General features: G+C 28.2%; 1 protein-coding gene and 2 pseudogenes across 1 annotated transcript; 2 read left to right on the top strand and 1 right to left on the bottom strand.

The window, feature by feature from the left end:
• The first annotated feature begins 797 nt into the window (after window positions 1-797).
• On the top strand, window positions 798-3,054 carry LOC110631440 (probable protein phosphatase 2C 34; annotated as a pseudogene).
• A 714-nt stretch (window positions 3,055-3,768) lies between these two features.
• On the bottom strand, window positions 3,769-5,469 carry LOC110631442 (mediator of RNA polymerase II transcription subunit 20a-like; annotated as a pseudogene).
• A 216-nt stretch (window positions 5,470-5,685) lies between these two features.
• Window positions 5,686-8,276, top strand: LOC110631441 (uncharacterized; the record flags this gene model as incomplete). The annotated part of the gene is made up of 8 exons (XM_058137209.1): window positions 5,686-5,983; window positions 6,063-6,193; window positions 6,289-6,366; window positions 6,498-6,542; window positions 6,644-6,688; window positions 6,817-6,868; window positions 7,220-7,316; window positions 7,858-8,276. Coding segments are annotated over 8 exons (912 nt in total), but the record flags the coding sequence as incomplete, so codon positions are not given.
• Window positions 8,277-14,343: the final 6,067 nt, after the last annotated feature.

Here is a 14,343-nt window from a genome sequence, read left to right on the forward strand (position 1 = left end):
TGCAATTAACAGCTCTTCAAGATATACAATTTTATTGCAATTGTCCTACTGCCATGAGTATATCTTATTTTAATCGCCATGTACCAATATTTCCCTATCATATGCCTATTTTATATGTTCTTGACCGACCTTTTATTTATTTATTTATATTATGATTTTTTTAATAAAATTTATATCTTCAATTTCATTCATGTTGAGAATAAAAAATCCATAATTTTTTTTATGCTAAACTCTAAAAATATAATTCTAATTAATAACAATATAAATTGCACGCCCACTTGTCAAGCAAATCACTTCCTTAGCTTTTGACCCACTTTTATATCGATAGCAAATAATAATATTATTATTAGCTCATATTAATCTTGTATCCTAAACTAAACGAGGTCGTGATGCAAGGAAAATTATAAAAATATTTTAGGTATATTAAAAATAACACACTTCATATTCACAGATATATAGTTATTTATTAAAATATATAGGAAATTCTAAACCATGTAATGACCTAGTCAAATGTCCAAAATGCCCATTAGTCATACATATATCGTGGCACTGGAAATGGCATAATGGTCAGATATCTATCCAACTTACAGCAGCTGTGAAGCCATGCATTACTCACGAACTTAAGAACTTTAAAAGCTGGAAAGAAGACAGGAAATGGAGTATAAGCGACGAGAAGAAGCCTTTGAATTTCCGAGCTACAGATTGGCTTGCCGCCGTGACGTCAGATTCCGGCTGTTCGGGCGAATTTGATTGTTCTTTTTTTTTTTTTAACCGAGTAGCTTACGGACAAGGTTTTGTATACTTCTTTTCTTTTTCTCTTATTGACTTGGTGATGTGAGCGATCATAGAAAGCGAACTTTGATTTTGCTTCTCTTGGAACTTAGATGTTCTATTTTTTTCCTTGAATTGAAAAATTGTTCGGTCGAGGTGACTTCACATATATATATATCATGTGATGGATTTAGCTTGGCTGAAAAGTTTTGAGGGGATGAGTTCAAAAGAAAAGACTTCGAAACCTCTTAAGAGTGTTAACTCAGTGCGCACAGAAACGTGACATTCTGTATGTTTGTATCCGGGGAAATTTGCATATATTAGTTGTTCTTATGAATTTAATGACTAATGAAGCTAAATAAAGAACAGCACGGTTGAAATTATTCCACGCGAAAGTGAATATGCACCTTGTATGTTTGTTTTTATGATTTTGTAAACCATTGAAATTATTTCAAGTTTGGACAGATTAATCGATATAAAACAGCTTCATTTGTTTATTTTGATTAGGTAGTAAAAGCAATGGTGCTTTTTCCATCTCTTTTTTGATGGATTAGCTAGGACAGTATCAATCAAGAAAGGGAAGAACTCCCAAAAATATGTTGGAAGGGAAGCTGCAGAAGCTTTGGCAAAGGATGCAAGGAGGGGCGAGTTGATGTTGAGGTCCTCTGGCATTGTCAAGTCCAGCAGATCAAATAATTTTGCCTCCGTCTGCTCCAAGAGAGGACAGAAAGGAATTAATCAAGATAGCTTGATTGTGTGGGAGGTATGTCAATCCATTTGAAGCGTTTATGTGCTGATCATCATAAAAGTTAAAGAAAAGTTTGTTCATGTACCGGCTACTTTTGCTGTTTGAGATTGGTCCTTCTTTGACTTAGTCTTCCCAATCTAATTAGAATCCGTTATAAGAGTTTGTTCATTCTGCTAGTTTTAGAGCTATACTTTACTAACGTCTAGTGATGCATTGGTCTTTCTTACTGAATATTTGTTTTTGGTTTGGTAGGAATTTGGATGCCAAGAGGACATCATCTTTTGTGGGATTTTTTATGGGCATGGTCCATGGGGACATGTTGTTTCCAAAAGGGTTAAAGAATCTGTTCCTTCTTCTTTGCTGTGCAATTGGCAAGAAACTCTTGCATTGACGTCGCTTGACATAGATTTCCAAATGGAATTGGATAGAGATCTCCATCAGTTTGATATTTGGAAGCAGTCCTATTTGAAAACTTATGCTGCCATTGATCAGGAACTCAACCAGCATCCTGACATCGATACCTTCTGTAACAATCGTCAAACAGGTTAGATGCATTATTCCATTGTTGGATGTGGAAGCAATTGGGGATTATGTCATTTTGCTATTTAATGTTTCATCACTCGTTAATGATCTTTCTCTGATTATTTCAAAGCAAAATAAAAGTTTCCTGACGCAGAACGTGAAATACAACTTCTAAAGGAGTACCAAAATTTTGGGTCCAAATTTCCAACTTGGAAGACAAAACAATAACTATTCACTAGAGCCCTAACAATAATGATTAGCCTGTAGGCCTCTTGCTAAGTAAGAATTTTGTAAAGTGAATGAGAAGTAGCCTAAAATTTTTCGCCAATTGTCTTCAGGGTGAACACCTTGTTATAGCAAAAGTTGGGGATTCTCGGGCTGTGCTGGCAACAACTTCTGATGATGGCAGTTTGGCGCCAATTCAGCTTACCATCGACTTCAAACCCAGTTTACCCTGTTAGTGCTTTTCCTCCCTCAATATGCAATCAATGTTATATGTAAGCATTTTGTTACCTGAAGATTTTTGCTTCTGTTTAAGGTGGTTGTAGAGGAGGCTGAACGAATAATACAGTCCAATGGTCGAGTGTTCTGTTTACATGATGAGCCTGTTTACATGATGAGCCAGGGGTGTACAGGGTCTGGATGCCAAATGGAAAGAGGCCGGGACTCGCATTATCAAGAGCCTTTGGTGATTACTGTGTAAAAGATTTTGGGTTCATTTCCATACCTGATGTGACCCAAAGAAGCATAACAAGCAGAGATCAGTTTGTGATTTTGGCAACGGATGTGGTATGCATTTTCTCTATCCTTAAAGAATCAACTTTTAATTTCCTTTTCCTAATGCTTGACTTTGTCTTTTGGAAATGCAAATTTCTTTTAATTTGGTTGGCAGTTTAGAACCCTGTTAGTCATCCTTAGGTCGCTGGTTCAAATTCCGCAGGTCGGAGTGTTTCGAATCTGGCAGTCCTATTTAGATATAGTTCTGATAGATGAGACGCAAGAAGAAATTAATAGAAAGCTAGAGGTTTGGAGAAGTACTCTAGAATCAAAGTGCTTTAAGTTAAGTAGAACGAAAACATAATATATGCATTGCAAGTTCAGTGAAGACCGAACTGGTAATAGGGAATGAGTTAATTTGGATGGAATGGTACTGTCCCAAAGTAATCACTTTAAATATCTCGGCTCAGTCCCTCAAGTAAATGGGGGATGTGAGGAGGATGTTAGTCATAGGATTAAAGCCGAATAGTTAAAGTGGAGATCTGACACGAAAGTTTTATATGATCACAAGATTCTCAATAAGTTGAAAGGAAAATTTTACCATACAACCATACGACCGATTATGTTATATGGTAGTGAGTTGTATGTGTATAGAATAAGAGTTGCGAAAATGAGAATATTAAGGTGGATGAATGACCATACTAGACTAGATAAAGTCCATAATGAGAGTATTAGAGAAAATGTAAGAGTGGTGCCAATTGAAGATAAGTTAAGAGAAGGGAGATTGAGATGGTTTGGTCATGTGAAGCGTAGATATACAGATGCTCCAGTTAGATAAGTAGAGCACATTAGGTTAGAACTGTGTTGAAAAATATCATATAGTGTAAGAATTCAATAAAAAGCACCTAACGATCAGGCTACCCAATATTATCTTTCATACTATAAAAGGATACTTAGATCCATTTTCTTATTATTGCATATTTTCACTGGCATGAAAAAAAAATATAATGGCCAAATCAAGAAAGTGGCAGCATAGAATACAACAAAACATAATATCAAATCATGATCATTCATCTTTTAGCTTACAAAAAAGGGTCAGTTGTACAATAAGCCTATGGTAAAAGTAATTCCATGCTTAATTTCTAGCAGCCGGCACTGTCTGTGCTGCAATCATTTAAGCCACAACAGTAGCCTGTAGCACACTGCACAGCCGTGTGTTGTGGAGTATAGTGATCCAAGAGCCATACTTAGCAAAGTTAGGTTCTATATGCAAAAAATGACCCCGTAATGATCTTTTTGAGATGGCTTCTAGCCATATATCAACAAATTCTTCCATGATTTGTCTGGCTTTATCCATTGAAGATATGGAAAGATACTCAACCTTCAAAGCAACAAGTCAATTAGAATGGCTTGTGGTTTTAACAACCAAGTTTCAACAAGCAATGGAGAAAGACAGTAAAAGCATTATTATAGGCATGAGAAAGTATGCTTGGTGTGATGTCATAATACTAATAATGTCAAAGTATCACAAAGTTGAATATATTGTACTCAGTCCTCAGTCCTACACCCTCAGAAAACTAAGAACAATTCAGTAACAGGGATTATACCAATAGATTGTATCTCAGCTACAAAAGCTTTAACCTTTTGACAAAAACAAAGTGCTTAATGAGCATTGTGAATCCGATTCCTATATATCCACCAGATCAGGGCAAATATGCTATGAAAGAAGCCAACATCTCTACAACATAAATGATTCCAAAAAGTCAAAAACTTGAAATCTGAGTCTGCATTAGCATTCATAAGAAATCAAAGCCCAAAACATGCATTAATAAATAAATACATCAGACTATCCAAAGAAAGCAGAGCATTAGATAAAATGAAAGTTCATAACCTCCATAACGATTCCTCTCAAGTTCCCAGAATGACTTGGAACAACCTTTCCCACTCTCAACTGAAAGTCTCCAAGTTGATACTCAAACCCCTACATATAACAAATTACAAACATCAAACAATGCCATAGATTAAACCAACCAAAAGAATCACATTTACAAATCCAATGAAAATTTTCCATCAGATCAGTAACCTTTTTTGTCGTTTTTTGAAATATTCGGATCAGTAACTTAACGAAAGTAACCTCAGAAAAAAAGCGCCAACCTCGATTCGCAAGACTGAAGTTTCTCCATTATGGTCTAATTGTTGAATCCGCCTCGACAACGAACCTTTGACCCCAGATCATGAAATAGTACTTGTTTTGGCTGCTCCAGTAGAGAAATCCCCAAGAAATCGCGTGGAAACTCAGCAGCTCGCGACTGTTCTGTTGACCAAATTAAATCAAATTTCAGAAATATTTTCTTAAAAAAAAAAGAGCTCAAATGAGAAATAAACATGATTAACCTCGGACCATGGGTTTATAGGAGTTTAGAGTAGCTTTCCACCTCCCTTCTATAACTCCGCTGATGCTCTCTACGCACTGCGACACCTCGTTGACGATTTGGGTGTTCGCAGTTGTTCCTGCATTGGGATGCCAATGCAAAACACTACACATTCAAATTTGAATTCGAAATTTGACATTAAATCCATAACAAAAAAAAGATTAATTTGCTTTTTCTTTCCAGGGTTACATGCTTACCATTTCAGTGGCATCGTCTTCGGTGGAAAGTGAGAACCAGCAATCTGTGAAGACCAGAAGCAGTGAGGCAGGGACGTATGAATGAGAAGCACGACGTCGTATAACTAATTGTAAAAGTTCAAAAAAAAAAGGTCACGTGTAATGCATGTGAAGCTCTTCCTCACGAGCTGACCAAAGTACCCCTGTCATTGAACAAAATCACAATTACAATGCTCGAAAATCGGAATCTACTCTTACGTCAGTTGTTTGTCATCAGGCAACCCTTCCAATGTAATTTTCCAGTTGTTCTCTCATATGAACACCTCTCTCTCTCTCACTTTCCCTTTCCTTCAACCTCCTCCATCACGCCCCTGGCGCGCGTGTTCTTTTCACTATCCGATCACCCTCTTGCCTCTTAACAGTTCAACATTCTACTCACTTAAATTATCTCCCAATTCTTTCCACCGGAGAACTCTCCGTCGACTCTCTCCTATCATGTCCTCGGCTATCTCTCAACCGGGAATTACCGAACTCAGTGACGAGTCCGATTTCCATAGCGTTCTCTCTCCCTCCGGTCTCATCTCCATTTGTGGCTTCGGTTCTCTCCTCTCCGGCACGTATAATTTTTTCAACATCATTTGACTAAGTTTAATTTACACATGTATTGGTTGTTTGATATGATGTTTGATGGAACAGAAAGAAGCGCAAGAAGCACATTTCCTGATCTGGTAAATTTCAGAGTTGCGAGATTGAACGGATTCCGGCGCGTGTTCGCTCATGTGGCGCCCGTTTTCTTCGAACGTGGCATCGCTAAGCCTGAAACTAAGGTCTCTAAACCGCTATAAAAAAATTCAAAGACAAATCTATTAGCTTTGATGTAATAGCTGTCTTTATCTGTTCGTAAATTTATAAATGTTTGCAGGAGATTTCGAGCTTGAGTGTGGAGCCTTGCGAGTGGGAAACTCTTATAGTTACAGTTTTTGAGATTGATAAATCAGAGGTATATAGGAATGTGCATAGAGTAGTTGTGTTCAATTCTAGAAACTGTGATTTTAAAAAGTGAGGAAGAATTGGGTGATTGTATGTGTTGTTGATAAACTTGTCTAAATGTGTGTTATTTTGTGAAGTCAGATCCCTGCTTTTATGGAAAGGGAGCTTGAGTTTCGATTTTTAGCTGTGAGTTGCTGGATTTTTTTAGCAATGATTACTGTTCTTTGATTGATCAAGCTATTTTGAAACGGCTGTTTTATGTGTTTTTCTCATCCCACCATTGGCAGGTTATGCCTCAAACACTTGATTGCAAGCCATTTGATAGTCCAGCGGTATATGGATGTTGATATTTTTAGTTTGCTGTAGCTTATTCTTCTCTTTCATATACACGTTCTTTACCTTGCTTTGTATGAGCACATCAATTTTTGTTAATAAACTGCTGGTTTGCAAATGGATACAGGTGCTTTGTGCTCGTTACAGTGATGAGGAATTTTTCCAAATTAGATGCAAAGGTAATCTGTTCTAGCTAGGCGCCCATAAGGTGGCACATTGAAAAAGAATGTGACACAGTTACTGGTAATGTGCTTCATGAGCATGTGACCAGCTTCCTGGTGATATTCTGCAATTTATATCATCCTGAGGGCTGTCTCCAATAAACAAGACAATGGTTCAATCATCTAATGATGAGGTTCTCTACATAGAGTAATTAACAATATCATTTTGATGTCTGAGGTTGCACTCTGAATCATGCCTTTGGCTGAGTTGATATCATAATTTTCCATTTCCTAATTGTTGTTGGCTCTTTTGCCATCAATTAACTGTAACACAAGGCAATATGATATCCGCCACCTAATCTCATGCAGGGAGCAAGGAGATTTATTTTCAGCATTATGGAAGGTTTAACATCCACAAGATCTGGAGAGATGATATCTTACCTTGTCGTACTTATCTTCGGCACTGGTAAGTGCTACGTTTGATAACATACTGCCATGCAATCTGGAAATTTTATAGAAGTCTTCATTGAATAACTTGACAGTACTTGCATAGCACATGAAAGTCAGAGAGCTATGTTGCTTAAATTGCATATGAGATGGTAGCAAGGTGAGGTTGAAACAAAATATTTGCACATATGGTAGCAGAGTAGATAATGTAACTTTGACCCAAAGAACAGCTTATTAGTTTTGCACATCAAAGAGAAATAAGCGGGCTTTTATTAAACGTGAAAGGATTGCCGGAGCAGAATTTCTGGCCTCCTGAATATTAAAATTTCACCAGTTTCTTCAGTACAGGATTTCTCGTTTGTTGTTGTCCTTAAATTTTGTCATCTGAATGAGCCCGTTTACTTCTCCTGGCCCAGTTTGTTTTTGAGCTGCCAGAAGAATAAGTTGAAGCTATTTTGTTCATTTGAAGTCCTTGAGTGGGTGCCAATAATTTTCCTTGAACCCTGTTTTCGATACAGCCTTCTCTGTGTATAAATTGAAAGTGACAAAATGCCCTGCAGTGTATTGGCAGCAAAGAATCTGGGCAGTGTAGCTCATGACAACTTTTTGGATCATACTTTCCTTGGAGATCGTAAAACAACCATCCATGAGTATCTAGCAACAACTGGTGCAGGTATAATGGAAGAAGAGCCCCCAGAATCCCTTAAGACCCGATATGGTGGCTGATATCAAAACTTGCCCAGCCGTACATTGAAGGGTAGTGGTGTTTCAAGACAGGCTGCTTCGATCTTGTTTTCCCCATTGATCAGGGATGGGGCTAATGAAAACCGTTTTCATGTTCTAGAAGAGTGATGATTGGAAGGCTCCTAGTAGGGAGAGTGAGCTTTTTTACTTTATAAAATTAAAGCAAGAATTTATTGCAATAAAACAAAACATGGTCAGTTGTCATCCTTCATGAATGCATTCCATCCTTAGCATATCTCTATTTGGAAGCAAAACTTTATATATATATATATAAAGCAGGTAAATATTTCTCAAAGCTAACTATTGTCGTGTGTTATTTTCTTTTATAGTATTATCATATTACATTCTCTGTTACATGTGAATTATAAATTATTTAATAGTTACCCTTTTAATATTATAATAAGTAGCAATCACTATTATAAATATATATATATTAATTATTTTTATAATGAAATTTTTATTAAATAAAATAAAGTAATTAATAAAAAATTTAAGATGTTATATTATTTTTATGTATTAAAATTAAAAAAATATAAATTAAAATTATTAATAGTTTAGTATGAGTAAATCCCTAGTTTTTAATCATCTGTTTAGATCAGTTATGGGAGAAAGAAAAATAAAAGAATGATTTTTTCTTATTTTCCTTCTTTGGGTTTAGGTAAATAAAATGGAGAGAAAATATCCCTCTCTTGTGCTGTTATTTCATGCAGGGTATTTTCCTCTCTCCCCTATTTTCTCTTCTTTCTCCGCAAGGGAAAGTGGATATTCCACTTTATTTTCCCTCGTTATTTTCTTTCACCTCCCTTCTTCATCAATTCAAACGAGTCGTTGGGGTGATTCAACACCTAACTGTATTAGTTCCCATATGGATGCATTATAAAATTTTCTTCAAGTTGTTTAGACTTCAATTATCCTTGCACGCTCGATCCACTTGTATCACTAAAATGCTCAAGTCGTTTTTTAATTTGATTGGCTTAATTTGGAAAGACAATAATAAACAAAGTAAAGGTATTCTTTTCTTTTTTTTTTTTTTATCAAGAGTAAAGGTATTCTTATTTGTAGAGGTTTATTTCGATTCTTGAATTTTGATGACCATTCCAATTGAAACCTGCTGTTTGGAAGTATACAAAGCCATATCCCACATCGGAAAACATAAGAAGCAGGGGTTGGCGTCAGCCCATAAATAAAGATGGGGCATGTTGAATTTTGTTTAACCCGTCCTGTCAGGGGTGAAAGGCGACACGTCAATGATCGTATAGAGACGGCGGGTCGTGCCGACACCTTGTACAAACGAACACACCTTTTAGGCGAGCGGGTCCAGCCCTACTTTAGGCAGGCCTGCCCGTCAATTTTTGGAAGCCTCACCTACGGGGAAGGCTCGCAAGTCTCCTCAAATATGAAAATAAAATAAAATATATATATATATATATATATTTCTTTTGTTTTTTTTAGATGTTGTAAATTTTTATTTTTATATTGCATAATAATATTTAAAATAATTAAAGTTTCTCGTTATATAAAATTTTAAAATTAATATATTTTTATTAAAGTATGAAAATTTTTTATTATTATTGTTATGTGGTATTTTAAATTTTAAATTTTAATGCTATCACATGAAATTTATTATATAAAAAATTATTATATTTTATAATTATAATAATTAATATAAGTAATTATTGTCTTTTATATTAAATATTTAATTATATTTTTTATTTAATTTTAATTTCCTTTTAAATATTTTACTATTACTATTATTATCATTTATTATCATAGTTTTTATATTTAACTAATTAAAAATAATAGATATATTTCAAAAATTTATAAATTTTGCATTTAAAAAATTTTAATTTTTTTATTATTACATTTAATTATAAAAATTTAAGAATTATAAATCTTAAAATTAATAAAATAATTTAAAATTATACTATAAAAATTATCACATAGAGTTAAATATTTTATCATCTTATCACATGGAGTTAAATGATTTATCACTTCTCTCTTTTTTATATGTTTAATAAATTTTAATTTATCTAGATTTTATTTTATTTTAACACATATTTAATGAAAACATATTTTTAATTATATATATATATAATAATTTATAAAAAATGAAATAAAATTTTATTTTCATAGTAATGAAAAATAAAAAAATTATGTTAATATTAAATTTTCATTATTTTTTTGATATTCTTTATAGTATAATAAATAAATAACTAATATTAGTATTAATCATATTATATTATTTAGAAAAATTTTATATATATATATGCATATCTGTCCCACTTAATTAGAGAAAATAAAAATTAAGAATTAATTAAATTAATTTTACCTAATAAAAATATATATTAATTTCATATATATTGCATTTTCACTTTCTGATAAAAAAGTGATTCATATTTTTATAAAAAAAATTCAAGAGGAGGTAAGATTTTAAATTTATTATATTTATTAATGACTATTTTTTTTATATTTTCTAAAAGTTATAATATGCCAAATGACAATATTAAATTGAATTTATTACTTTGTCACACACACATAAAACGGAGAGATTTTTTTTCTTAAGTGAAGAGATTTTTTTTTTATTGTTGCCACGTGGCACTCTAAATTTTAGTACTGCTACATGTCACTTACTATATAAAAATTATTATATTTAACAATTATTATAATTAATGTAAGTAATTATTATCTTTTATATTAAGTATTTAATTTTATTTTTATTTAATTATATTTTTCTTTTAAATATATTTATTATTACTATAATTTTTATGGCTATCTAATTAAAAATAGCATATATATTTTAAAAATTTATAAATTTCTCATTTAAGAATTCTTAAATTTTTTATTATTTCATTTAATTATAAAAATTTAAAAATTATATATTTTAAAATTAATAAAATAATTTATAATTATACTATAAAAACTATCACATGGAGTTAAATATTTTATTCTTTTATTACATGGAGTTAAATAATTTATCTTCTCTTTTTTTATATATTTAATAAATTTTAATTTACTTTAATTTTATTTTATTTTATTTTAACACATATTTAATAAAAATATATTTTTAATTATATATTAAATATTATATATATAAAATGAATTATGAAAAAATGAAATAGAATTTTATTTCCACAGTAATTCAAATTAAGAAATTTATGTTAACATACAATTTTTATTATTTTTTAATATTCTTTATAGTATAATTAATAAATAATTAATATTAGTATTAATTATATTATATTATTTTATTATTATTTAAAAAAATTATATATATATATATATATATATGCACACCTACCCTGTTTGAAGTTTGATTTTTTATTAATTAATTGTATAAATTTTTTAAATTATGATTAACTTATTAATTTTTTAATTATGCATATATAAATTATAAATTGTTTAATTATTACATTTAAATATTATAATAAATAGCTATTATTATTATTATTATTTTATTATTATTATTATAAATATTTAAAATGTTCAATTTAATTAGAAAAAGAAAAAATTAAGAATTAATTAAACTAAATTATTAATTTTACCTAATAAAAATATATATTAATTTTATTTATGTTACATTTTTACTTTCTGATAAATAAGTGGTCCATAGTTTTATAAAACAAATTTAATAGGAGGTAATATTTTAAATATATTGTATTTATACTAATTGATAATTTTTAATTAAATTTATTGATAATTATTTTTCTATGTTTCCTGAAAGTTATAATATACAATTATTATATAATTTGATTTTCTAAATACAATCATTTCTTATATATATATAAAGTACGAATACATTTACAGGGAAATGATTTGTAACACTTTTCTTTTAAATATATTTACTATTATCGTTATTACCATAATTTAAAAATAGCATTTATAAAGTAGGAATGCATTTACAGAGAATGCATTTATAGCTAACTACTTAAAAATAGCAGATATATTTCAAAAATTTATAAATTTCTCATTTAAGGATTCTTAAATTTTTTATTATTTCATTTAATTATAAAAAATTTAAGAATTATACATCTTAAATTAATAAAATAATTTAAAATTATACTATAAAAAATTATCATATAGAGTTAAATATTTTATTATCCGATCACATAGAGTTAAATAATTTACCATCTCTCTCTTTTTTATATATTTAATAAATTTTAATTTACCTTTATTTTATTTTACTTTAACACATATTTAATAAAAATATTTTTTTAATTATATATTAAATGTTACATATATATAATGAATTATGAAAAAATGGAATAAAATTTTATTTTCATAGTAATAAAAAATAAGAAATTTATGTTAATATTCAATTTTTTTAATATATTCTTTATAGTATAATTAATAAAAAACTAATATTAATATTAATCATATTATATTGTTTTATTATTATTTAGAAAAATTATTTATATATATATATGTGTATACATCTGCCCATTGAAGTTTTATTTTTTATTAATTAATTATATAATTTTTTAAAATTATGATTAAGTTATTAATTTCCTAATTATGCATATATAAGTTATAAATTATTTAATTATTACACTTTAATACTATAATAAATAGCTATTATTATTGTTGTTATTATTATTATCATTATTATAAATACTTGAAAGGTTCAATTTAATTAGAGAAATAAAAAATTAAGTATTAATTGAACTAATTTATAAATTTTATCGAATAAAAACATATATTAATTTTATATATGTTATATTTTCACTTTCTAATAAAGAAGTGGTTCATATTTTTATAAAATAAATTAAAGAGGAGGTAAGATTTTAAATATATTATATTTATACCGATCGATAATTTTTAATTAAATTTATCAATGACTATTTTTCTATATTTTCTGAAAGTTGTAACATACAATTATTATATAATTTAATTTTTTAAATACAATTTATATATATATATATATATATATATATTCACAGGAAAATGACATAACATTTTTCTTAGAAATTTTGTCACATATCATTTTCTATAAATGTTATCTTCTATACTAATTACTATTTAATTTTTTATTTATCTTTTAATTATCATTATTATTTAAAATACTACATTAAAATTTATGATTTAAATTATTATTTTTTTTAAATTTAATTTTTTAAAAATTAAGATATTTTATAATTAAATACAATATTTATAAATTATTTATATTATTCTATAATAATAATAATAATAATAATAATAATAATAATAATAATAATAAAAGGTAATTGAAGACCATTGATTTAAGGAACATTGATTATTAATTTATAATTTCATAATTAATAATAAATACTCTCATTTATATTAATTATTATTTAATTTTTTTATTTCTCTTTTAATTATTATTATTATTATTATTATTATTATTATTATTATTATTATTATTATTATTATTACCTTAGCATTGATATTCAAATTACTATTTTTTTAAAAATTAAAACATTTAGTAATTAAATGTAATATTTACAAATTATTTATATTATTTTATAAATACCAATTATTACTTTTTTATTTCTCTTATAATTATTATTATTATTTACAATATTACTTTAATTTTTATGATTTAAATTATTATTTTTTTGATTTTTATTTTTAAAAATTAAGATCTTTTATAATTAAATATAATATTTAAAAATTATTTATATTATTTTTTTATAAATTCATTTTTGTAAAAACATTTTTTACCAAATGTTACCCTCCATATAATAATAATAGATTTTTGATGGCCTTAGTTTAAAAAAATTAATCATTAATTTGTGATATGATAATCAAGTATCATATAATTCAATTTTAAATTATTTTATATCTTTAACAAATATTTTTATTGTATTTTCTATATTTTTTATTATAAAATATTTATTAAAAAATTTAAGAGACAAGGGTGTAGTCTACATAAAAAGTTATAAAAATAAAATAATAGAGATTTGACTTATTTATAATTAGTATATATTATTTTTTATGTTAATAATTTAATATTCTTTTTATTTTGCTTTCCTAAAATTGATTAATACTTATTATTATTATTATCATCACCGTCATTATGGCCAACTTATGATCATTTAATTGAAATAGCTAAGTAAATAAGAAACATTTTACTTTTAAAAAATTGAATTTAAATGTTTTTGTTACCCTTTTTCAATTCAATAATATTTAGTTATAAATTATTTTTTTATTTAAATGATTTTCATTTATTTGTCAATATATAGTATCATATGAGATTTTTGATATACATCAAACACCATTTTTTATCAAGTATTTTTATTTAATCTAAATATGCTCAAATATTTTTTATATTTTATTATTTATTT

Source organism: Hevea brasiliensis, chromosome 15, assembly GCF_030052815.1.
Source record: "Hevea brasiliensis isolate MT/VB/25A 57/8 chromosome 15, ASM3005281v1, whole genome shotgun sequence".
NCBI lineage: Eukaryota > Viridiplantae > Streptophyta > Magnoliopsida > Malpighiales > Euphorbiaceae > Hevea > Hevea brasiliensis.